At 40.5% G+C, this 27,916-nt stretch overlaps 1 protein-coding gene across 2 annotated transcripts; it reads right to left on the bottom strand.

The window, feature by feature from the left end:
- Positions 1–424: 424 nt before the first annotated feature.
- On the bottom strand, positions 425–27,916 carry LOC121709154 (beta/gamma crystallin domain-containing protein 3). 2 transcript variants are annotated; one of them, XM_042092293.1, is made up of 23 exons: positions 27,594–27,916; positions 26,894–26,999; positions 25,388–25,617; positions 24,194–24,657; positions 15,777–18,204; positions 15,618–15,662; positions 14,064–14,182; positions 11,368–11,530; positions 11,052–11,170; positions 10,636–10,759; positions 10,489–10,524; positions 10,259–10,371; positions 9,685–9,811; positions 5,453–5,595; positions 5,153–5,279; positions 4,732–4,761; positions 4,533–4,642; positions 4,250–4,376; positions 3,957–4,084; positions 3,695–3,818; positions 3,137–3,295; positions 2,681–2,840; positions 425–2,212 (listed from the first exon to the last, which is right to left on the bottom strand). In XM_042092293.1, exons 2-23 carry the CDS (start codon positions 26,922–26,924, stop codon positions 2,124–2,126), a joined length of 5,196 nt encoding a protein of 1,731 aa, XP_041948227.1. In that variant the 5' UTR covers positions 26,925–26,999; positions 27,594–27,916; the 3' UTR covers positions 425–2,123. The 2 variants fall into 2 exon arrangements, with proteins under 2 accessions (XP_041948227.1, XP_041948229.1); XM_042092295.1 differs by lacking the exon at positions 25,388–25,617 and having other exon boundaries at positions 27,594–27,915.

The raw sequence follows: 27,916 nt of genomic DNA, 5'->3' as shown, positions 1-27,916 counted from the left end.
TCCAGCACTAAATTAAACACCAAATAGTTAATTTCATGTAAACATGGGAGGGTAAGACAAACCAATGGTTCAATTTACCCCCTAGGCCTCCCATTGTTTTGGGGAAAAAATTCACAGCTGCACTTTTGCTAACGCCTATATTGGTTAATAAACATCACATAACACACTTTAAACTGACATTGTTTAATAATTACTTGTGATGATTATGACTACTCGTCTTATTACAGTTGATATGCAAAGTATCTGGAAAAAGGTTCCATCCACAGCTAGATAAACAAATATTCTTCATATCACATGATAAATGTGTTAGATTTCCAAGACACAGATACACACTGGTTCATCTTACTCTGCTCTGCCCCATCAGCTGCCTCCAAAGCATATCTGAATAGCCAAATGCTGCACATGAAGTTACACATCTTGGAGATGGTTTTGACCGTTTTTTATTTTTGAATTTTAGCACACAAAAAGTATAGCCACCACAGAGGTGCCTTCAAAGAAACTAGGCAGCATGTTACAGTTCCTCTCAGTGTCATCTATTCCAAATGATACAATGTATAAAATATAAGATACACTAACTGGCAGTTAAATTCCTTTATTGTAGCAGCAACCAATAACTGATGGATTTCAGTAATGTTAATTGATTTACGACTACAGAAACACCCAACATCAGTCACTGTATTCTATTGTTTTCTACAATTTTACATTATCACAGTGACAACCATTAGTCACACAATGCATTAAAAGTGTAGTTTTTGGTCTGAAAGCCATACCCAGGTGACCCAGAGAACAGATGCAGCCTGAGGTATCAACCCAATAAAATGCATGACTTCTTAGATGGCTAGTTGGTTTCAAGTCTTACAGGCTCACAGGTCAACATGTCCAGTTTCCACTAGATTCTGCGTTAATCTGTCATGAGGCCTGCCAGGGCACTGCTATTGTACTGCTACTGCATCTCCTGAAAAAAAGAGCATTTGCCCATAACATACAAGTCTGGACTAAACATGGCACTGAATTTCAACCATTGCCCCCTAAAAGACTTACATTGAGAAAGGCTTAAACATTACACATGAATGCTTTTAAAAAATTCTCAGTGACCATTTTAATTGGAAAAAATATAGGGGAAACCTTTAAAGAGAATCCATTTTAAGTGTAAGTAATAAATATTGCAGCTGTATGCATGTTATAACGCCACATATTGACAGTTATGGTTATATAACATGAAAAGTGAAGAACAAATCTTTGCAACCGGAAATCCGGAACACCCGTTATGAATAAATGGTGCCAAGATGGAAGAATGTATGAAATTACTAAACCGTTGGTTGATCAAATTTAATGAAGTGCATGATCAGAGCTCCCTTTAACATTATTAAATACTGCACCAATAGATCCAAACAACTGGCAACATGCAATATGGCTGAGGATTTTAAGATTAATGACCAGTGTAATCAATGTGTAAATTAAACAAATGAAACTCCTCTCAAACAATAGACAAGCAGACTCACAAAATGTGTGAACAATTAGTGTTAAGTACACCTGAGGGGTATTCTTGAAATATATCCTCTTTAGTGGCAACTAAAAAACCCTTACATTAGCTTAGTAAAGTGTGTAATATGAATATTCAGGAAGAACACTGTCAACCAGTAATGTTTGACACAACCAGGTTTCCTACACCAAGGTATGGGTGGATTTCCACATTATCAGCAAAATTATATGTCTGGCACAAACCTCCAACAAATACAGACTTTACAAACAGGTGCATAGACAGAAGTAAGTCTATTGGCACTTTATTGGTTACAGTAATAGATAAGAACTGTGATTGAATTTACTTTTTTATACACAAATTTAACATTATATAATATTATTGTACATCTTTAAGTCCAGTGAGATGACCTTTTCCTGAAAAACATACACACTTGAGGTTTAGTCTGGGCTAATGTCAGGGATTTTTTTTAACCCTCTGTTTTGTCTGAGGATCTTCCATGACATCAAGGAATAAACAAACATTAACATCCCTAGTTTCACAGAGGGAAGGGTAAACCCGCATTAAAAGGCCGCTTTTAAAGCGAAACTTATGGATGTGCAAATGTGCTTCAATAATAAAAGACAATAACAACAAAACAAATCTACACCAACTCAATGTCCCAGAACTGTGTAGACCGATCAGCTGAAAACTGATTGACAATGAAGTGGTCCCTGTCGATGCCATTGCCACCTAAAAGACAATAAAAACATGCTTATTTTCTTGTAAATCGGATATGGCATTTCAATATTGCCTTTAAAAACATAAACATATACTGGAGAAAAGTTATAATTAAAGCAACACCAAAGCACTTTTCCTCTGTCGCACACACGCTATTATCAAGCACTGGCTTTGCAAATAACCATGTCCACAGACAAGGTAGAGTATGTTGCGTGATTTTATGAAAGTATGATGTATCGCGACATCAGAAGCAAGTCAAATTTGTAGTTTCCTATGTCTCATTCCATCGAACTACAGTTCCGCTACCCGATCAGGCAAACTTGCATAGTGCGGTTATAGCTGATAGAGGGTTGCAAAGCGAACGCAGAAGTGCCGTTCACCCTGTTGCGAGCTGATGAACCACTGAAACGATTTTGGAAACATTAGTTTAAGGTGCAAAAAAACTCTTTGGTGTTGCTTTAGGGCTCCGTGATGCCTCACCTCTAATGTCCAGTACAAGGCTGTGGTTCAGATGTGAGGAAACGGTCCCATTTTCGTTGAGGCTCCACCTCTGGTGAGCGCGCCCATGCTCTGGCCACAGGGCTACGCGGGCTCCTACATGTGCCTTCCCACCAATCACAGACATGCACGCCTTCCCCACCTGAAGGACAAACACACAGAGCACTCAAGTCACTTACTGTTTAGAAACAGTAGATGTTCAAATGAGCTATTTTAAGCCATGCCTGCATTCACGCTATCCTGTTTAGAATTTCAAAAATGTCCTATAGATAGAATGGATATTTTTAGCTGTGTTTTTGCATACTCTGTTCTCACTCTGTCAAAACAGAGGCATGATGAATTGTAACTGGTCTCATTAGAAACAAATACACTTCTACTTGATTCTCACACACTGGCTCGCAAGGATTTACAATTCATTGCTAGGGAAAATTCACTGGCCTTGCATTTGAGGAGACCATCGGTAAAAATCCACTGCTGACAGTCCAATGACTTGGGCGCTTTTAGGGACACTTTGGCTGGAGCGTTACCATCCTGTGTGGGTTCTGCAGTCAACACTGAGCCCAGGGCCCGGTTCCGCAACTGAACATAAGCTTTTGGCTGTGAACCATACACATACAACAGGTCAACTATATTGCCTTCACAATTTATTAAGCTGAAAATAAAAAAGCACACCAAATAGCTTTAGTATAAATACTAAATACTACAGTTAAGATGCGTAATTTAATTTGATTCAATTTGATTCAGGTTAAATTTTTACTCAAGGCATCTTTCTTTGCAATTGCCCTTCTGGCTAGTCAGGTAATAACTGTATTTGAGCTTTTTTACATGCATTTGGTCCAAAGCCACAAAAGAAGAAACATGCTAGTGAGATACTGGTGGGTTCTACCACCATTATGAACTAAGCAGGACTTTTTTTGCAACCACAAAATATTGGTTTATCTAATCAGCATTTAGTGATCTCCAGCAATTATAATGTGAACCATGAACAGTCTTTACCTGTCCTAGAGGGTGAAGAGAGCCAATGGTGTCCCAGCCACTGTGTTCACCCCACATGGAGTATTCACCAGTCTTTAGAAGCATCTGACGGCCTTTAAAATGACTATATTCATACACCACCCATCTATGACACATAAATAAAACACCTCATTAGTACTGAAATTCCTCTGCTCCTGTTTAGACCATACACATAAAGAATTTCCATTACTATGAGAACAGTCCTTCTATTGTTGTGGCTATTGGTAATAGCGAAAGGACTTACAGTCCACTATGGACCCGAAGAGATTGAGTGAAAAAGCCTTCCATGTCATCCATAGTCATAACTGCCTCCATCTCCAAGCCTTCAAAGGAGTCCAGGGAGAACAGACTAATGGATGGATCTGAAAAACACTTATCAACAAATACAGGTAGGTAGGCCTACTATTAGTTACAATTAATTGCTGTGATTGTTTTTTAAATTTACAATCGACACATGTCCAGTTCATACACACATTCAAAGTGCCTAGATAAAGGCTTAAATCACAGGGCTTGAAGGCTTGAGAGGGCTATACCTACATATGGAACTGGCTGGAGTGACTTGATGGCTGATACCCCATTGCCACATGAAGTTAGGTCGGGAAAAAGCCCCTCCGTCAGGATAAACTGGTTTCCAGAGCAGCCCTCTTCATCAAAAAGCACCCAACTGCACAAAATACATTGAGAGGGTCAAAACAGCCTATATGAAGGTTACCCGTCACACAGATCTGTGTGGGCAATGGATGGCCATGTCAGTAGCTGGATCATTTGTTGCTGGAGGTCACAAAGTAAAAGCCTTTTTCCAGTGTCAGCAGAGGCTCACCTTCCATGGATCACCCTGAATGACATGGGATAGGGAGAGCTGCAGTCAGTTGCTTTAGACTGGTACTCTCGATGTTCACCACAGAAGTGAGGCTCACTGTAAGCACGGATCTACAAGGAGGGAGAGCCTGTTAGATCTCATTCACTTAACAATCTCAGCTTCTTATTTTTCTGAAATGTTGATTTATAATATTACATACCAAATGCTTTGGTTCTCTGTTCCCACAAGACTGCAGATAGAAAAAAATGTTTATCTGTGGCTGTTCATCGTTTTCACATGTTATGCTCCATTCACCCAAATCAAAACACAACAGTTTCATGGTCAAGCTAGATAGTATGGACTGAAGTACTCTCTGCTGACATTAAGGTGTGCAAGACCAGGGGGGTATTCCAAGTACGTGGTTTAGTGACCATTATACTTATAAGTTGACTCAGAGTAAGGGGTAAACCTCCTAATAGAAGAGCTGTATGACTTCATTCTCCTAACAAAACAATGCCATAGGGGTCTTGTTGAAGGAGGTTTACCACTTATTCTGAGTTAACTTACCCAGGTTTGTCACTAAACCATGTACTTGGAATGCCCCCCAGAATTAGAGCCATGCTGCCACCACAGAAACTCACCAAACGGAGCGGCCTGATCGACATGACTTCACCACTGCAGTCGCCCCAGTCCAGAGGACCAGAATGTTGGCCCTTTTCCAGAATGTACTGGTCTCCAGAGAAGAACTTCCCACTGTATCCAACCCACCTAAGACACACAGGACAGCATTTCTAAATACCAACTCACACTAACTGGCCCCCTTTAGGAGATGCTTATTAAGCCTTTTGCAGTACACCTCACTGATTTGGTGAACTCACTCTTCATGACAATCCAACAGCAGTACTAAGTACTAAAACAACATCCTTCAATGTCACACTTACACTCCACTCTTGACACAAATGGAAGCGGGTGCAAGGTTAGGGCCACTCTTCTCCATATCCGGAACATCTAGGTCAACTATGTCCATATGAGCAGTCTCAGGAGAGTGAGCATTCCTCAATGAGATGGCTGGTTCAATACAATCCTGACAAAAGCAATATAGGAGAAAGAAAAATAATAATTTACAGTGTACTACAGTATAATATGGCTTCTAAAAATACAGCATTTACAAGATTTCAGTGAATTATTTTCATTATGAGTTTGTAAGCCTTTGCATTAATAATCCTTATTATCCGGCTCTTCACAATACTATACACTCCATCAACTTGAATGGGATTTCAGGACGCATTGGGGTCCGGTTCGCCCTGTCAGGACTTATTCTCCCGATAATGACAAGCGTTCTATACATTATCCCTTACTTAATGTTAACCTAACCACGTTTAGGTAAAAACTTTCATTCAACTTCATCTAGACTGAGGGGCACTTAAGACAGCCTTCTAATACAAAAGTGTGACAGGTGTACAATAAAATAGGACATGTCTATGACCAGTTTATAAAAAAGCATAACCAAGCCAAGAAGGAGAACATAGAGTAGTGCAGCTTATGAGTAATCCCATTAACAGTTGGGCAAGGAGCTGTGCATCCAGTTTGCTGTGGTTTGATAGCAGGGGTGACTGTAGCAGACATGGGCGTAGATTTAGGACTAGTCCTAATCAAAATTTTAAGATGACAAAATTGTCCCCACCCATATTTTAGCGAACTTATTTGTACTGCTGATCATTCCGACAGCCAGCACGACAGTACAAGAAACGTCATTTGATTGGAGGAAAAACCGAGGGGGAGGGGGAAGGGTTATCTGACACGCACGCTACACGCATGGAGAGTGTCAATGCACAGGCTACTTTGCACTGGCAGTCAAGCGAGCAGGTGTCAACGACAACGATAAGTTATCAGGGCTGTCTGCCAATACATACCCCATAAAAGGCCAAAGTAAAACATTTTGATATTCCCTTTGCCCTTCAGCATGTACATGTTTGCCCCTTTTTGTGGTTTGTAGATCAGCTATGCCACACAAGAAGAAGAAAGGGGACATACAAAGCTTTTTCATTATGCAGAGTCTAAGTAGGCAAACTAGCCATACTAACTGGCAAAAATCGGTTTTTACTGTGTAAAATAACATTAGCTGTTAGGATTACCCAGGATATTGTCACAGCTAAATCTAGCTTCTGTAATCTTTCAACCAAAGTTAGGAGTCATGTTGAATATGGGTGTGCCGCACGGACAGTCGCATAGGCTAAAGCACAGAATAGAAGTCACTGGGCTGCCAATCTTGCAGTGTATTTGTGAATGTAGTCTGCACAATGCAAATAAATAAAAGATAAACTAGGCGCATTTCCATAAAAATGAACATTGCGAGACACCAGATATTTCTACCATGATCTCATCCCATTAAGCTTTTCTTTGACTTGTTAGTTTTTTGAACATTTATTTTATCTAATGACATAGCAAACATGATGAATTGAATCCACATATCCTTGCACTTGCGATAACTATTTTTCACTAGCCTAAAACAATGAGGTCGCAAAAACAATGACTTCAGACTTGACTTGCGACTCCACTCAAAAGACTGACTTGACTCGGACTCGAGCTTCGAGACTCCTGAACAAGCTGTATTTCATGCAATTATTGCTTTTTTTAATCTAAATGTATTCATGTATTTCTATTTTATTTTATTGCTACATACAGTATACTTTGGAAAACGTTTAACGAGCGGCATGGCCCCTTTGCCATAATGTGCACACTCACAGATATATATATATATAAAATGCATTGACCATGGCGACAAGAAGTCCTCCCGGAGTTGTGCCTTTTATCATTACTTTCGGTTATAATAACTTCGTGCACAGAGGAAATAAGCGAACAGCTACATGCAATGTGTGTGGAACCAGGATAAATTATGCCTATTCAACAACGTCTGAGTTCATCAGGCATCTCCAAACGCACCCAGATAGGTCAGTCACTTAGGCCTAGCATATATCGTCACAGGTGACAAACAAGCTAACCATCGCAAAGTGTTGTGTGCTAATGCTGGGAACAGGCAGGGATGGACAAAAATACATCAGAATGTATTTCAAAATAAAATACCTAATAGGCCTACCCTCATTTTTAATGTATCAAAATAAAATACTGTATTTTTGTATTTAGAAAATACTCAAAATACTTTTTTTTAAGGAAGTATGGAAGCATTGCAAAAAAAGCCTTTTTTTATCCCAAACATTTAGCCTATTAAAACTATATAGTAAAAACCAATACAATTTGGCCCCTGTCATACCAAAGTATACCGTATGCAAGTTCATGTAGTGTGATTAGAATTAAGAATAATTCAAGAATTTACATTTAGTCATCTAGCTGATGCTTATCCAAAACGACTGACAGAGCTTTCAATTGGGCAGCTGTGTCCTACTGGTTAGCGCTTCAGACTTGTAACCGGAGGATTGCCGGTTTGAACCCTAACCAGTAGGCACGGCTAAAGTGCCCTTGAGCAAGGCACCTAACCCCTCACTGCTCTCCGAGCGCCGCTGTTGTTGCAGGCAGCTTACTGCGCCGGGATTAGTGTGTGCTTCACCTCACTGTGTGTTCACTGTGTGCTGAGTGTGTTTCACTAATTCTCGGATTGGGATAAATGCAGAGATCCAATTTCCCTCACGGGACAAAAGAGTATACTTATACTTACTTATACTTCAGACCAGAGCTGATGCTTCAGCAATAACCGTCACTGAAAAGCTGTGAGTGTTGTGGAACACAGCTGTTCTCACATTAGCTGATTGCATGATAAACATAAACCATTGTTGCCTAATTACCAATTATTCATTACACCTGTGTGTAGTATCTACTTTTTTTTAGTGTTTTTCACATATCGTATTTTGCTGTATTTTTAAAATACAAAAATACACACCAATAAAGTATTTTGATACAAAATACAGAGCCATTTCCTTCAACCCAATAAAATACAAACGACAAAATACTATTTTGTATTTGAAATACATATTACATGTTTCAGAAATCCCTGGGAACAGGCAGATTACATCTTTATAGTTGGCCATATGATGACATACTTAGGTTAATACTGTATATACCAGTTAGGTCACCAAAATGGCCAGCAGCGGCACTGTGTAGCCTATCTTGACATGTCTTGGGTTACAATATACAGGTAGTGGGCTCTCTGTTGATTTTAATGATTAGGCCTAAGCCTAAAGTTACAGCATTTCTATCACAATTGACCAGACTTCGACCTTTGGTCTGCTTTTAACAAAATTCTGGCTATGATTGTTCCTTGTATTGCATCATGAGCCATCACTGCGCCTATTGCATTCTACTGTTGTTAGCCTTAAGACTAGCTCAGTCATTATGTTATACCACATCGCCCTCCATTAGAAGTGCAATGAGCTGCATTGAGCATAACAAACTGCATTTAGAATTCCAAATCCATATTTCTAGATATTTTGGTAAAAGTAACTTAAAAGTAATACAATAGTAGTGTAATGCCTTACAATTCAGATACAGTAATATTATAATGTAACAAATTACTTTGAAATGACAGTGATGAGTAATACATAATACATTACAATTTTGAAGTAACTTGCCCAACACTGATGACAACCATCACTTTCTATGTGTGTGTATGTGTGTGTGTGTGTGTGTGTGTGTGTGTGGAGGGTCAATCAAATTCTATGATTGCCACTGATGTGAATGATCTCACAAATGACACAAAACAAATACAATTTTAAAAAATCGCAAAAGTATCGAAATCGAGATTCTTCACTTAGTATTGGTATTGAAACAATAATGTTGGTATTGTGACAACAGGAGTTGGGGATGTGTCCCCACCAAAGCTGAGACCAAACCTACGCCCTTGGTAGCAGACGATAAACCAATAGCCCAATTAGCCTAAAAGTAGATCGTAATGCTAAGAAAAGCAAAATTTGACCTACTTTGTGATTTAAGCAAATTCCAGATATGTCAGAACACATACATAGTGTCATCTACTGCTCGGGAATTTTAAATTTATATCTGTTTGAGATATTTGACACTGGACTGCAGGTACTTTCAAGGAGAGACAGTGGGATTGAATCAGTTTATTAGATGAGGTGTGTGTGTGTCTGTGTGTGTGTGTGTGTGTGTGTGTGTGTGTGTGTGTTTGTACGTGTAAGTGTACGTGTGTGTGTGTACTCACTGCCAGCAGAAAGCGGAAAGAGAGGAAAGTGCGATCCGAGCCGCCAAGCTGTCGACAGTCAGTACATTCACCCTCCTCCAACAAACACTGCTGGCCTCTGTAGTGTTCTCTGGAGTATCCCACCCATCTATCAAACAGCAGAGAACAAAAGGAGAACAAACACTCTCAAAACTGTACTCATTTAGAAAACCAAGAGTACAATAACAGCTTGATAAAGATTAAGGGATGGGCAAAAAGAGAAAGACTTAATGGCTACTACCTTTTTTTATTGTTTTTTTTTTTTTTCTTTTAAAAAGCACAAACCAAAACACATGCACCTTTAGAGGAGAGACAGAAACACAGCACCTTTTTTGAAGTATTTACCAGCTTAGAGAAAGCCAAGAGTGAAGTGCTGATTTTGGCTCCACACCCAATGAGATGTGTGGCAGGGTAACATGATAGCAAACAAAAGCCCAGTGCAGTGACTATGTCTTTCTGTTTGCAGCAGATTTAAGGCCAGTCACACCATGTGTTGACTGTGATCCTTAGGCTGAGGGATCATTGGTAGCAGCACGTGGGTGGCAGCATAACTTACATTCCGCTGATGACTCGCAGAGAGGAGACTCTCTGCAGCCCCTCCACCCTGGACGCGTTTGTTCCAAGCTCTCTGCACTGGCCTTGGAAATGGGGGAGCTCATACAGCATCATCTGCAGGATTAAAGAATCAAGTAGTCTCAATCAACATGGCCTACACATGAGCAAATCATTAGGCCTACTCCCCACTCAGCAGAAGGCAAGACATTGTTCAACACTTCCACCTCTCACCTTGGGATCCAGCGGTCTTGAGACTTTAGGTCCTCCCTGTCAAAGAATCAGAAAAGAACAAAGAGTGCGAGAAGAAATACGTATAAATGGCACTGTGTTTTAAGTGGCTATAAGGACAGGTATAAACACAGCAAGTCGATGATTTACCCTCGTGAGGGGACGCAGGGACCTCGCATGTGTGACCAGTGACCCAGATCCATGTGTTGTTTTTCCTCCAGTTTCCAAAACAGCAAAATTACCACTGAACCCATTCTGTTCATATGCCAGCCAGCTTCAGTTAGAAAATACAGAAAATGTAAGAAGTCATTTCTTAATCATGAAACAACATATGGACCCTTTCAAGAGAGTTCCATTATCAGCATCATAGTTGGCCCCACAAGACTTCCTTTTTAACATTCCATATGTTATCTTAATGCAGAGGAAGTAGATTGGGGCCCAAATAGAACGTTCAAGCATTGTTTTTGTTTTTATTGTTGAAAGGGTCCATAACCAATATGGAGCTTCTTGTCTCTATTCCTCCTAGTCCATCCTCAAGACTTCAATGATAATGGGACCATTCTTACCATCCAGACTTGACAGTGAGATTAAATAACTGGACAGCCTCCAAATTCTCAGTCCGAGAATGAAAGACAACTGGGGATTCACCCTCTCCATGACAGTGGATTTCTGGAATACGATCATCCTAAAAGCACAATGACATTCCACAACCACGCTGAAAATGTCCACTACAGAAATGATGGCAGATACTGTAAATCTAAGATAGCAACCGACATCCAAATAAAAACAGAACAGCTGAATTTGCAAAATGTGAGGGTGACAAAGAGCTAAATAAAGTATAACAAACTCATGAATAATTGACACGGACAAAAGAAAACATACCTTAACTATTCTTCTAATAGATCCGATGGAGACTTGGTCTGGAGACTTGACTTTGTTTGTACTTTGTTCCTGCACCTCCCCCTCTCCACCGGTCAGCACCTTTTCCCCTTCCTCCAGGACCACGCAGGACCCCTTGAACCCCGGCTCAACATACAGCAGCCAGCTGCGACACACACAGAGAGTTTGTCCTTCCATGTACAATTTCATACACATACATTACAGAGAAAATTGCTGTCTTCAGAGGGATCAGCACAACAAACACTGAAGCCATGGAAACACCACTCCTCCCATAAGTAGCTTCTCAGCAGGCTTTTGAAAAATGCTCAATTCAGTCTTCGCCACAACAGGATACAAAAACACACACACACAGAGAAATGCAATATCTGCATTGCTAAAAACAAAGAGAGGTGCTGCTGGTCAATATATATAATTAATTCTTAGATTACAAGGAGATGGACATTTGTAGCCTAAAAAAAAAGGAACACTGACACTATGGTAGCTGGAGCACCCAGGACTAGTCAAAACTGCATCTGCACTGGACATGTCCAACTAGACACACATAAACATTGTTGGTAGTGTGTTTTACATGAACCTACAATATCGAGTTTGTCTCCAGGTTAATCATTATCTTTTCCCACCCAAAGTCAAATACAACGGAAAACAATAATAGCAATTCTCTGAAATGGCTTGTTTTCACCAACTTTCAAAAACACTACTGGGACTGACCTGGAAGAACTATTCAAACAAAACCTTGATTGGAGTGAAAGGTGGACAAATTGACTCATGAACAATATACAGAAAATGGTTGCCTACTTAAGCAATCATAAACAACCTTTCGGCCTTTTAAAGTCATAGCCATAAAGGGGTACAGAAAGCAACTACTGCTGACTAAAAGAAATGGTTGAGGTGAGTACCCACATCAGCACACTAGCAATACTCAGAGAGATGTGAAAACTCCCATTCCCAGCGTTGTTTGCTGTTCCTACTGTTGTGCTTCCTGGTATGTTAGGCCCATGTAAATAATGCAGCAAAGGCAACGACCCAAGGGGAACTGCCTCTCAATACAAATGGAAGGTGGGCATCCATTAAAAATGAGACCTTGCATAAGCTTTCAACTACACCAAGCTAAGTGTAGTAGACCTTACAAGAGCCAAATAGCACAGCATGTATTACTGGCTCAACAGAATGACAATTTGATTCACTATCAATTAATTATCAACTCAGCCACTCTGGTTGCCTGGTTGCTATCTACCACCAGTGTTTCCCATACATTGACTAATCTGTGGCGGGGCGCCACGAAATAAAAATCGGCCGCCACAGATGAATATTCTATGTTTAATTTAATTTAATTTAAATTAAATATAAGGTAAACTCCTTGCATTGCCATTGAGCTGCGCTTTTTACGCACGCAGCCTTTCCTTGCCCCGCCCCGCTCTCTCTCGTAGCCCGCTGCCCCTCCTCTATGCATTTAACAAAATATTCACGATTGTTAAAGGATTGTTGTTGCCACATAGAAGCATTGCATATAAGACGTCTGGCTAAATTGCTATTAAATCAGCTTAGCATCATGACCATGCTGCGCAAATTTGTTCAAAACTGCTGCATTGAAGTGAACTCTAAGGTCTTATCACAGCATAGTAGGCTACATTGAAGAGACTAGTTATGAAATCAAGCAGTATCTCAAAGCTAACGTTAGAATACTGTTTGGATGTCGAATTTAGTATGCTTAGCCTACTTCTAAGCTGCTTGTCAATTTCGTTGAAGGGCTCATTTTATTGACTCTGACACTGAATGTTTGCAAAATCCCAATGTAAATGGAAAAGTGTTTTCCCAAGGAGAAGTACGAACCTTTATTTTAACTATGTAGAAAAGGTTATGAATTGCATCCACACATCAGCAGCCTTTCAACTGTTACAATTGCAAGGGTTCCCTCAAACGTCATAAAGTGACAGGCACTCAATTAGACCTATACACTACCAAGACGATCTTAATAACAACCCCCCCCCCCCCCGTTGTCAAAGTCAGCTACCGCCACATATTGAATCCAATTATGTGGGAAACACTGACCACTATCTATAAAGCTGTGCATGGCTACCTCACAAAGAAAACTGGTTTTCTGACATCTGATGTCACAGGAAGATGCATGGATCCGTCAAACTATACAGCATGTCAGACAAACTACTAACCCAGAGGAATATGTCAAGACTGCAGAGAAATAAAAATAAAAAACACTTAACCATATGATTTATAGGGCTCAGTACTGAAAGAATTAGGTCTACAACTAACTAGTTCTAAAAGTATTAAAAGTCAGTTGTAAAATCCTTAACACACATAAAACTCTAATACATTACATGGACTTGCCATACACACTGCACTTTTACCCCCTTTTCTCTCAATCTATTTATTAAATTCTTCTAAATCTTTTTCTTTATCCTTATAAACAGCTATGCACACAAAAGTTGAGCAGCTAAATGCTATTTTACTACATGTTTTACAAATGTATCTCGATGCACTGTGACAAATAAAAATCTGTGAATCCTTGAAGTATAAAACATCTCATCCATTAAAAATAAACCTTATAAAATAAAGGTGATAGTGGAAAAACAAGTATCAACAATTTGAACAAAAATGCCTGGCATTTTATTTTAAAAAATAATTAAAATAAAAATGAATGATTGACAGGTGAGATTTCATACCATCCTGTCAGCACTCGTATAGAGACTCCGGTCTTGAAAGTCATTCCCCAAGTGTCCACCACATCGCCTAATATAATTCGCTTCTCTCCAGAGAATGTCATACCATCATAGATATGCATCTAAAAAGAAGGAAGTAAAAAGCAAAATAGTTTATACATTTTGGTGGTAGCAATAATGGACCAGCAAAATAAACCACCATTTCACCATAAATTTCAAACTCTTTTCATCAAACCCTTTTCATTTTACATTACATTTTACATTTACATCAAAATAAACCACTCTTAAACCAAAATAAACCAAATTAATCTGCAAGATGGTCATTGTTTAATGCTGAGGGGCATAGCACAACTATGCCTACAGCAGGCTATACACAAGCTCTTCTGGCGCTGTGAGTGCCTTAATAGAGGATACTCCCCAACAGAGTCTCAGAGATGGATTAGGAGGTATAAGTTAATTAATCAGACCAATGCTCCTATGTCTCTCTAGTGGACAAGACAAAGGTATTGGGTTACAGTCTACCCACAAAGCAGACATTGTGCATAACCAGTGAGTAAAGGCTGTATAGATCATCAGAGACACGGCAAAGAATAATAGGGTTCAAGCTCTGTGCTAATACGCCTGATTTAGAACCACCATATTCATGTGATGAGGCCAGTTTGACAGGATTCCATGTCCTATGGTCTATGATCATGTGACCTGTATTATGCCCTGTGAGTACACTTATTTTGATCAAAATGTATAAACTGTGTGACAGACTTCAAATCTAACATTCATTTTTTCTATCAAGTTAGACAAGAAATGACAAACCTGCCTAATTTGCCTGAAGTCCACCAAATAACATAAAACATTCAGCCAATGCTCAAGAATTTATTAATAAAAGATCTATCAAAATGTAATACTTGATATGAGAACACTGAGTTGACATGAAATAATCCTATACTTGTATATTTCAGAACACCCTAACTGCCTATTTTTCAAAGAAATGCCAGCTGGGTTTTGATAGCATGGGGTAGTGAGCCTGTGCTGCCAGACATAACCTTAGTGTTAAAAGAAGGGAGGGAATGTTAACTCTAGCCACTGAACTGCCTTGACCTGCCATTACGGAAAAGTTCTCACCTCTAATTAAGAGAGGCCTTTGCTTTAATCCAACACATAGACTACACTTATATACTGCTACTGTTGCAATGTTGTAAAATAAGTCTGCTTTTCGTGATATGAATGGATTTTTCTTTTTTTTTTTAAGAAATAACAGTGACAAGGGTTTTCAGCTCCGTGTTTGCATTCCTTATCTTTTGCTATTCCTTTTACACTACGCTTTGCCAGGCTATGCAACTCTACTACACTTTTCTACTCTAAATCTATTCACACGTTACAAGAAAGATCAGCATTCCAATGCAAATAAAACTGCTCTGTTACTGCATTATTTTAAGATACATTCATTGCGACCAGCATAGAGTTCTCAATAAATTTGGTTATCATTTCACTGTGTTAAAGTTTCACTGACTAAAAGATACACTAAACTACAGTAAAAAATACACACACAAAAGATCTTACCACAGAGGGTCTTGGCATGATCCTTCTAAGGCTTAACTGTTCCCCCTATAATGACAGAAACAACACCAACAATAAACCCCCACACTCATAATCATTTAAACTTCACGAGCAGTAAATATTAACCTTGACCAATGTTTTATGACCACTAAATGTCCTTACCCTGACTAATGGTTTTGACAGTTTTCCATCAGTAATACTTCCCACTGGAAGGATCGATGGTGGCTTGGACTTCAGACACTCATAGTACGGGCTGCTAGCAATCCGTTTATGTTTGGACGGGGTACCGTCCACGCAGTCCTTTTCTTCAGGTGCCTCATGTGGTACTGTACTAACTGTTTCCTCCACACGGCCGAGCATCTCAGCCTCATCCTTTAGAGTAAGATCCTGATCAGCGGGAGGGTTCTCCTCATCTCCGTCCTCTCTGTCAGAAAGGCTTCCCCAGCGAGAGCAGCGGAAAGCATCCATGGAGTCCGCCCATGTCTCAGGGTCACCGTCAGTGAAGCCGCTGGACTGAAGGCGCTCACTCACTGACTGCAGGAGGGACAGTATGGAGCAGGTCTGCTGGTCAGCACTTTTTAGATCCTCCTCCGGTGGCACCTGGAGGCTCTCCTCTTCCTCAAATATGGGAGAGAGGGAGAAAGGATAGGTTTTTCCTCTCCGGGTAGTGGGCTTCTCCATGGGTCCAGTGTCATTAACAAATATGGCATCCATTTCCTCCTCCTCCTCCTGTTCCTCGCCACGGACGATGGGAAAGCCTGAACAGAGGACAGGCTGAGGTCCCGAGACCAACAAACTGATTGAGCTGGCTAATTGAGCAAAATCCACATTTTTGTCCTGAGCATTTAATCCGTCCTGTGCTGTGAATGTTGCACAACTCTCTTTAGCATCTGACACTGTGGCTCCAACATAGAGTTCAGAATTCTGGCACTGGTCTTCAGACATGACACACTGGTGGGGCGTCACTGTACTCCTCTCTGGCCTCGACTCAGTGTTGCTGAAACTAGTGGGCTCCACCACTGCCTTGTCTTTAAAATCATGGCTTGCTAATGAGTGCTGTGCAATTGGCAAGGGCTTTGGTCTCACAACTTCTTGACTCTGAACCTTCTCCCCAGGCTTACATGCTAAACTAAAAGATTCTGGATACATGTTTCCTACCTCTGTATGCTCAATTAAAGTGTTTAATTTAAAGTCTACAAGGCTATCATTGTCTGCATTAACGGATCCACTCTGAAAAGTGCAATGTGAAACAGGTTGAAATTGTACGGACTGCTCTGAATTTTGACAGGGCTTTGGTCTGATTTCTTTATCAACATCTTCCACTTCAGGTTCACTCATAAGGCAAGAGTTAGAATACCCCTCAAATGTCAGAGTTCCAAACTCCTCTGGCTTAGGTTCAAATGCTACACAACCTTCAGTCTCTCCATCTTCCATTTTAAATGTTATGTTTCTTATTACATCAATACTTTCATTGTCATACTTTTCACAGTCTGTGTTTTCAGATTCACTATCCCCTGTTAACTTCTCTTCGTAAGAGTCTGCAATTCCAGGCATCGCCATAGAAAGAGACTCAACATGAAGGCCGCTGGTCGGAAGAGCTAGAGGACTTCCTTCAAAGCTCTGACCAGGGCTACACCGAATATCTGTGTCTGACCCTGCAATGGACTCATAGCCTGATGAAAAAGTTGACCTGCTACCTTCCCCCTGTGCTCTAGAGATGACTTGGTCATCTACATGAGTGGGCATGACATGCTTATCCTCTAGTTCTTGTGTAGCATATTTAAAATCATAATCTTCTTTCTGGTATCCATGTCTAGCTCCTGCATATGTAAAGGGTTCACGCTCAACATCAGCCTCATGAGGAATGGCATTCTCTTGTTCAGATGTCTCTATTTTCTGCAGTGCAGTCAGTGCATTCTTCAGTATGATATCGACCATAGCTTTTGATTCACACTGTAAGATATCCTCATCCAGAGGCAGATGTGGCTTCACTGCACTTTCACCTGTACCTTTATTACAATCCACCTCAGATAACTGTACGTCCAGGCTCTTGTTTGTGTACAAGGAACAATCATTCACCTCACAGTTCCTAATGCCAGGTGCTGACACGCAAAGTGATGGGGACTCTTGGCAACCTTGATACCTAGAAAGAGTATCCTTAGCCTTGTGTGTGCAGGCAGCACCATGGGCATCAGCTAGCTGGACATACGCAGCCTGTGAAGGTGGCTCTGAATGTGCCTCCTGTGAGTCCAAGACCTCATACTGCTCTGAGGAAACGCCTGGGAGTTCCACAGCGGCTTCGCTGTGCTGCTGGAGGTCACCAGTGAGTGAAACAGGGCTTCCTACACCCTCACTGGACACTCCTCTACAGGGATGGCTCTCATCACTCTCCGAGATGGGCGAGTAGATCTGCACGGGTTGCCTCCTCCGCGTCTTTCGGACCTCCTTCTGGCCTCTGTAGGTCGTGTGCGTGATGACGGCTGGACCATCGAAGGCCTGCTGCTGCTGACCCTCGTCATTGTTTCCTGTCAAAGTCACATGGTCTCCAGCCTGGCTCCATGTTGGCCCGTGATCTTCAGCCACACACGGTCTTTGTGAAAGAGAGAAGAGATGAGCATGTTTAGACAGAAATGCACAAGCGCACTCAGTGATGCTTTTAAGAGAACATTTCCATGTAGGACGTGATGTGTAATAACAGCCACTCAAACAGCAGTGCAAGAGCATCAAATATTCATTTACATCTGTGAGTATATCTGTCCAAAGGCAAAGCCACTGAGCAACTGAACACGCTGCCTATCTAAGAACCTTTTGACTATGTCTGTCCCAAGGTCTAAAGGAAAAGGAGAACAGAATCACTTAATGTTGCTTACCAAAGCTGAACAATGTGAAGAAAATAGGACTAAAATGTGAAAAACACATAGGCCTATGACTAAACATAGTCCTTGACAAAAACCTCTGTCAATGGAGATTTTCATTGAAACTCTTGTTTAGTCTAACACAAGGCTTAATCAGTGTACAGGAAACTGGCCCATAAGGTTATGCCCTTATATTAATAAAATGTGTCCAATAAAGCATTACAACATATCTTGTTTGGTCATCATCCTTGTGCACGTGATGTAACACAATCATCGATAGGTTGGTCAACAGCTAACATCCTAATTCATAGGTTAAGGTGTGTAGGCTTTTCCCGATCCTTGCTGTGGATGACTGCTGACTAGAATTTATATATCCAATGTTAACTGTTTCAGGAGACCAAATACCTCTTTTGCAGCTCTTTCTGTTGTGCATTACACTCTGAAAAAGCAAATTATATACCTAAAGCACACTCAATCTTAGCTTTCATTCTCAGCTTTCCATTCAACTTAAGACACCATTTCAAGTGATAAATAAATAACTAAATAAACTATAATAATACAGCATATGCCTGTGAAACCAGCTTCAGAGAGAGAAAATTAATAAATAGAGTACCCTCTATGAGTTCTGAGCCTTTATTACACAAGAGCCAGCATGGCTGAGGAAGGGAAGCTTCTTTGCACTCAACCAGAGCCACTCCCTATGATGTACAATTAGCCTCCGGCATAGATTTCCTACAGAGATACAGAAAAAAATCACTAAGGAAATGGGGAAAACAATTGACTGTCTAAATAATCTTCTGGTTAGAGAAAGATTATTTGAAGGCGATAGAGGGTCATTTATTATTTGGAGAATAATACTCTTCAATAATATAATTTGAAGTACATTTAGTTTGTCATACTGACACAAACCATTCACACTTTTTTGTTTCATGAATTCAATGGCTGGAATTCAACCGTAGCCCTCAGTGACAGGACTGTTTGCATATGGAGGTGAAAACAAAAAGGGGTGTGTCTATCCTCAAACATGAGCTGTCTATAATGAAACTGGCCCACGTTTCTTTCTATTGTTCTGACTGTGGAGGTCTCTCCACAAAAACAGTACTGATATGGTCAAGATCAAAGATTCTAGAACAGAGCTCAGTTCTAGAATCTTTGGTCAAGATACACTTATTTCCTTCTTCTTTCTCTGCTTCTCACTCTTTCCTGTTTCCAATATTTCCATTGTCTATGTGGCAAGACTGATCTTCCTGAAAGACCAGTTTTGACACGGTAAACAGCAATCATAAAACTCTCATAAAACTCTGAGTGTGAGCTCACATACATACAATACAATACAATAAATACAGCTGTATTTCTGTGGCACCAATGCTGTATAGAAGAGCTACAGCAAGAAGCTGATTCTTATGTCCAGCAGTTCTAAGGAGGTTATTACAGCAGTGCTCTTAAGGACATTGTTAACAGATGCAAAGACACCCAAAGACCCCTATGCTGATCTCTTAAACTCACCATCACCTTTCCTCCGGGTCTGTGGCATCATTCATTAGTTCATTGGAGCACTAAACTCTGCATATACACTCATCCCAAAAGCCCTCCTCCTTGTCATCTCCACATGTACTGATTAGGCACAACCTCCATCTAGACTATATTTTTGCTCCAGTGATAACTATAATCACTGCTGGCCAAGCCGTTCCTTGGTAAAAGCCTGTTTTACCTCCAGTGATGATGCCATCTCTCCCTCTCTGCCTCTTGAGAATCTCTCATCCTCCCTCAACACCACAACACTCTAGCAGTTCACCATGGGTAGCAAACATGTCACTACAATTCCAAATCTAGGTAAGTATTCTATTCACTTAGCTTACCTACAATAATATGTCAGTATTATACAGACATTTCCCACATATTATCTGCATTGTGTATAAACCTCATGACAATGTTTTATGCCATTTAAAAAGACAATTACCCAAAGTGCCCAATAGCCCAATGAATCGGAATCCGATGGTGTTTTAATCAGAAAGAAGAACGAAAAGAAAAGCATTCCCACCCCTGTTTGTTAGCCTCATAGATAATTTTTTTTAGCAAAATCATTGTATAAATCTTGGTAAATAGGCAGGAAATTACGGTAATGAAGCATATTGGTTTCGGGATTATTTCAGTGACACTGCACTGGTTGCAACAGGCTAGTTCCTCCAGCAAATTATGAAGAAATGATCTCTGAATATAAAGGACACACCATTTCTAGACAGCCTATTACAACTTTATTTTGGCCTTGGGAAGCAATTTCTTGTGTGTCTATTCCCCCCCCAAAATGACTTCAGCACAATACTCATTTTCTTTGCTTCCCACACTTGGTCGCAGATGAGGTCATCATGTCTCTCTCAAAATGTCAGTGTTTCCTTTTCTTCACACCACTAGAATAGGGGGAAGTGCCTGTTCACAATGTGCACTACAGATTCCCATTATGAGCTTTTGCTGATAATATAAGATTCAGAACCAGTAAGAGGGCACAGGAGTAAGTCTGTCAAATGGGGCTACATGGTCCAGACTCAGCCTTCAGAATCTAGATCACCAACTACATGCTAATATGAGCTCACAAACAGAAGAATCTTAAAGGAGAAATCCGGTCGATTTTTACATTGATCTTGATCGCTAGACATAGCCGAATACTGTCGATAGGGGAAAAAAAAACGACCAAAATCGGTGCTACCGAACTAGAGTAGCTGCAGCTAATGGCCAGTACTCCCAGTCAACTACAAGGTCTGGGGGCATCAGCTAAACTTGCCTTTTTTGCCTCTTAACAAACTCAAAATGTCATGAAAGGGTCTGTACTATATGAATGAGTCTTAACGTGACAAAATGATGCATTTTCTACTCATAAGCTGTAAAGAAACTGTCTAAATTCAAAGTTTGTACTGTCACATCTGCACATTACTCTGCAACAACAGAATTCCCACAATACTTCAGTGTGAGAATAGAGCTAGCTTTCAGTAACAAACTTAGGCATCATTTGGACCGTTTCCATGTAATTACAGTACAGTCATTATATGGTCATAACCATTACAGTGCTCAAAATGTTGAGCAAACATTTTTTGAAACTAAATGATGACAAAACAGAGGTACTTTTGGTTGGACCAAAACTAAAGCGAGATATTGTTCTTAGTAATCTGGGGAACTTGGTGCACCAGGCCAAACCAAAAGTAACAAGCCTCGGTGTCATCTTAGATGCAGAGTTAAGTTTTAAGCCCCATATCAGTGAAGTTACTCAGACAGCCTATTTCCACTTAAGAAACATTGCCAAAGTGCGGCCCTTTTTAACTCAACAAGATGCAGAAAAACTAATTCACGCCTTTATCACTAGCAGGTTAGACTACTGCAATGCACTTTTCACTGGTCTTCCCAAAAAACATCGAAAGAAATTGGCACTCATACAGAACTCTGCGGCTAGACTTTTAACTAAGACTAAGAAGAGAGAACAGATCACCCCTGTGTTGGCTGAACTGCACTGGCTCCCTATTTCCTATCAAATTGATTTTAAGGTTATGTTAATTACTTACAAAGCTCTGAATGGCATAGCACCTTCATATATCTCTGAGCTTTTAATACCTTATCAACCACAAAGGAAACTTAGATCATCCAATTCTAATCTTTTAATCGTACCCAAAGTGCTCCACAAACAAAGTGGAGAAGCTGCTTTTATCCATTATGCCCCCAAACTATGGAACACCCTGCCTCTGTACATCAAGCAGGCGAGTTCAGTAAATATTTTTTTAAAAGATCTGAAAACATACCTGTACAGGAAAGCTTTTAGTTAACTCATCTTATCCTGTAGACTACTTTTTCAGATTATTCTACATCTGCTGCTATTGGAGGGCGCAGCCAGCCAGAAGCAGATGGGCTCCCCCTATTAAGTCAGGTTCTGCTCAAGGTTTCTTCCTGGAATATGGGAGTTTTTCCTTGCCACAGTTGCCATATGGCGTGCTTGTGGGGGGTAAGAGGGTTAAGACTGCCAGTCTTATGACATGTCATTTTCTATATTTTTGATATGTTGCTGAGTGGATCATAAACGGCCCCTAGCAATGAAGAAAAGTGATTGATAATGACTGACTGACTATTATTGTGTTACATGCTTCAAATGTAAAGCACTTTGAGCTGCATTCTGTGTATGAAAGGTGCTATACAAATAAAGCTTATTATTCTTACCTATTTTTGAGGGGAAATAAACTTCAAGTTTTCATTGCGAAGCCAGCATGAGCTCGACAACAGAATGTCTTGGGCTTTCCTGGAAGCGACTGATGGAAACTGAGGTATGTGACAGTACAAACTTTGAAAATGTAGTGATGAGTTGAAAATGTATCGTTTTGTCACGTAAGAGCCCTGTACATGTTGCACAGAACTTTTAATGACATCTTTCTGTTAAGAGTCCGTTAAGAGGCAAAAATGGCATGTTTAGATGATGCCCCCAGATCTAGCATTGTAGCTGACTGGGATTACTGGCCATTAGCTGCAGTTACTCCAGTTCACTAGCACCGATTTTGGTCGTTTCTTTTTCTATCGACAGTACTCGGCGACGTCTAGCGATCAAGATTTCTCCTTTAAGTTCAGCCTCCAGGGAGTATCACTTTCACATACATGAGCAAGAAAGACAAATCTTGAGTGTGATCACCCTAAAGCTGCTGTCTGCTGTGACATGGCACATTTTGAGATGTACATCACTTCAGCTGATACAGACATCAATAGGAGCAAACACACAGTCTGGCAAGCAAGCATAAGAAACAAAAAGGGAAGGGGCAGAGAAAAAACAATATGACACAGATAGAGTCCAGGTGAGTGATACTCTAACTATATCAATTCATATTGCAACCAGTGGCAACTTATCACTTGATACTGTGCAGAAAACTGATAAGTTATAAGGATAGCCCTCTATCTTTTATGAAGAAATGAAAACAGAGAACTGCTCACAAAACAGGAAAAAGGGTGCAACATTACAGCACTGTTAAGGCTGAAAATGGGTGTGTCTGACTGGATGTCAAAACTACTTTAGGCCTTATATGAAGCTAGCACACAGTCTGCATTATCCAACATTATCAAGCTACTTAGTGTACAGTATATGCCTCCTTTTATCCCCCAAGGTAAAGCCAGAAGCAAAGAAGTGCTCTAGTTTTATTTAACAGCACAGCCAGTTCCATGGCAATATAAAAGACAGCAGTACGAAGTCTCAAGACATCATAAGAGATGTCTTATAACAACGCTGTGTATGCCAAGGCTCTTTCAGTCATGAAGTCACATGTCATGGAATTTCATGCCAGGACACTGCCTCCCTGGAGCATTGCAATGCCAGCCAATATAAACTCCCACATGCAACATTTGTGAGAGCTCCTGATAACTGAAACACATTCATGACACCAAATAGCCTGCAAGCATTCCTCCCTCACTAATACTAGTTCATGCAAGTTCAATTGAGTTTCCTTTGAAGTTGATCCCAAAAGCTCTAAATACAACTGTAACATTTCTGGGGAATTTATATTTCAAGGCAGTTACATAACCTGAATAAATCTTTTGGAAAGCAGTCCACCAGGAACCTCTTTCAAAATGACACAGACAGCAGTCTTGGACTAAATAGTGTTTGAAAGCCCAATGTGAGGGTGAAACCTTACATATTTTCACAACTCTATATTCCCTTTTAAATGAGTGAAACCAATTGACAGCAAAAGGGAGTGGGTAACTTACAAACTCTCTGGTGTCTGGCCCATTGGTCCAGATTGTGCCTCGGTGGCTGTCTCCTCTGCCATATAAGCAGAGTGATCCTGCTCGGTAGGTGCTTTGTCCATCTCCTGACACTGGGGGCCCCAGACGTCCCCCCCAGGCAGCTCACCGGTCGTCTCACTGATGTGCTGGGTCCTGGCTACTTCGCATGTTACTCCTCCAGGCCCTGGCAGCAGAGCTGAATCTTGCTCAAGCTGTGGTGCTCTCGCCTCTGCCTTGGAGAAGAAGTGGAACAAACTCCCAAGTCTTTTGAGAAAAGAATCTGAGGGGGGCACGGGTGAGCTGGGCCCCGGGGATTTGGTAAGGCCAAGAGGAGGCTGCCTGTCAGGGAGTTCCGACAATGAGCCAGCCTCATTGTCCAGCACATTTGCCTGGGTGTCCCGATTGTGACGATCTGTTCCTTCTTCTCCTTCACAGCCCTGGAATGCCTACATTAGGAAAAAAGCGAGTTAGTAGTAGAGTTAGGAGGTAAACAGGAATAGAGGGCACCTGGGTTAGTTTCTGAGCACCGGTTTATGTCGGCCACACGAGCAGAGGCACCACCAGAGAAAAGTGAGCCGTGTGAAGCAGCTACACTCGATCTTTCCCACTAGCTTGCCTTTTACAGTGCCGGCAGCCTCTAATCCTAAAGTGCCTGTGAAGCAGACGGCTCCCCTCCCCCTTCTTTCCCTTCCCCCAAATCCCGCCCACAATAATGTTAACTCTTTCAGTGCTAAAACAGAGAGCAAATGATCTTTACAGTATCAACTGAATACATTCTTGCACTTTTTGATTATGAGATTCTTCATCAATGAATACATCAGAAATTATTGGAATGGAACCTCAACTCAGGCACATTACACTCTGTGTGCAACAATATGTATTTTATTATAGGCTGATGTAATAGGTACAAGTGCTGCCACGATACCAATTCATATATTAAGATATTATCTCACTCTTCCTGTGTATACTATGTATACTAAGTATAAAATGGTGCCACAGTGCTTTGGAATTAATGTGTTGCTGATCAACCTTAAAAACACATAGATGCACACTTGTCTAGTTCAGTGTGTCTGAGATTATCAGATATACAAAGATCAGATGAGAAGAAAAACTGTCCTTATCCCTGATTTCAGTAGTATGTACATAAGCCAGATAGAAAATCAGTGGATTTTTCACCTCTCCACTGAAACAGATAGACCTCAGAGCCGAGTCAGGCACTATGGTGTGCAGCTGTGCCATGATACAATGACTACAGTGGCTGCACAACACAATGGCACCGTGTGATATCTCTTCACTCCCTAACCTCTGTGGTAGGAAATTCATCAGGATGTTGAAGAGGGAGAAACAAGCTCTGAGTGTATGTGTTGTAATGAGTTGTGATGATTGCATTTGCTGGTTCCTTGGCTCTGTGACAAACATAACAAATTATAAAGAAAACAAGCATTGGTTTGGTTTTGGAGATGACCTACTTTACTTTCCAACACTAGTATTTGCAGGGAACAAGACCACTGATTCAAGGCATCAAAATATTATGTTCCTACTCAATGGAAATACATCTGATAGCAAATAACGAATACATATTCACACCAATGTTGAACAATGCAGACAACAAAGACTCCAATTAAAATGCAGAGTGATCCTTTTTTCTATTAAAATAAAATGGTTAAGTATAAAGAAGTTGGACTCTTGATCTTTTACTATTAGCATGCCAATTAAAATACATAAGACACATACATAAATACCCCATACTGGCTGGTACATGCTACTAACTCTTGCAGGATGACACGGTTTAATCACTACTGAGCAATTAGTTAAACAAAATATTCTATGCTGTACAAAATATGTAGCTGAGACAGAAAGATCTGTTCTTATAACCCCAACAGGAGACCATTTGGGACAAAATGGGTAATTCTTAAAAGTTTGTATGATGCCCAGTTAAAGACATCTTACTGAGGACATATTCTTCTATAGACTCTTATAGACACATAAGTAACGGTAGTCAGCTGGTGGGTAAAACACAATCCCCAAAGCTTTAAGAAACTAGAGACACTAACACTTAAAAGGATAAAGTTCCTATGCACAGCCTTCCAGGTGCTGGTGATGTGCAGTCGTCAATAAGATTAGAAAAAGTGAAGGATCACCGCACACTGGATTTACTTCGCTGGTTTATATTTCAGTGATCGACGCGTTTCGCCAATGCTTCATCAGGTTCACTCCTAATCTTCACATACCACCCAATTAACAATCTGGGCTCCCATATAATCCAGTACACTAACACTTACTTTGCCCACTTGCTAAGAGAGTCCAAGAGAGTGTGTTCAAGTCCAGTGTGGGACTGTACTTCACACAATACAGGTTACACAATAGCAGAACAACTGACATGCAAGTACTTCCTTACCTTTTTGGAAAAGTATTAAAAAAGCACTAGAACACATCTTATGGCATACTTCTCATACATCTGTTAAGTATACTGCTTCATTCTTTGTTCTGACCATACCAATATCATCCAAACTGAAAAAATAATGTAAGCTTTCAGCCATATACAGTAGACGTATTTGGGTTTTTCAATTGATTTGTTTTTGGGATTTATACAGAATTCAGATATTCATGGAGGATATTCAGCACAGTCAAAAGCAAATATGTCATAACCCTAACTGGCATTGGATATGGTTGAAATCATACCTTTGACATGTCCAGGTCGTTGTCCACACATGGATCATCACCATCTCTCCTCTCAGGTGCAAACTTAGTCTCGTCTTCCAGGCTGCTTTGAGGATGGCAGGTAAATCTAGATTGTGAAACAGTGAGAGTCATTGTCAGTGTCATTTTCAGCTGCTCAAGAAATTTCTGCAGGGTGTGGAGAATGGATGAATGAACCCAAAAAGTGACAATAGTCAGACTGGGACCCACCCTTAACCGTAACTGATAGCCCATACTTAGACTACTTTTGTGTATAGGCCTATTTGAGAATAGCAAGAAAAAACAGCTGCTTAATAAAAAATCATGTTTCCTCCTTGGGCATTTTTTATGAGCCACCGCTAAGTCTGAAGGAATCATCAGTTATGAAAGGGTGGGCCATTCCAAAATTAACTTTCCCGCAGTTCGGCAGACTCCACCTCTGAACATTTGACCATTTTTAAGATCTGAAACAACGTATCGAGCACATTGTTGTCGATGTAGTCTTAAAGCTAATGGCAGGCAAAAACACTGATTCTGATCTAAAACAAGATTATTCTACATTTTACCACGGGACCAGTCTGCGTCACCACAGATAAACAATAAAAACTTTATCGAACATTCGCATCTAACAAACAGTTTGGATGTAAGGATCATAAAGGTCGTTTACTGTCAATGAGATGCATACAGACTAACAATAACTTACGTGGTATCACTCTCTCTGGTCGTTTTGTCAGAATCATAGGATCTAAAGATTCTTGCGATTCCGTCTTGCCATGAATTTTGCCTTTTCATTCTCGACGTTGAAAAATTGAGACAGAAAATGGATTTCGAAAGATGGTCCTATTTTACAACATGTGGCCTGTTATTGGTTTTGTTTGAACATGGAAACTCTGCATGCTTCGCCTAGAGTTAGGATTCTCAGAGCCCAAGGCAACGCAAACTCTTTTCGTCCGATAGATAGAACGCAATGAAGTAGGGTTAGACTAAACGGAAGTGGGCTACCGTAGAAGTCAGTGTGGACAGACT

Source organism: Alosa sapidissima, chromosome 5 (assembly GCF_018492685.1).
Source record: "Alosa sapidissima isolate fAloSap1 chromosome 5, fAloSap1.pri, whole genome shotgun sequence".
Classification (NCBI taxonomy): domain Eukaryota; kingdom Metazoa; phylum Chordata; class Actinopteri; order Clupeiformes; family Clupeidae; genus Alosa; species Alosa sapidissima.
Note: the sequence above shows the minus strand (reverse complement) of the source record. Positions and strands in the feature narration are given on the sequence as shown.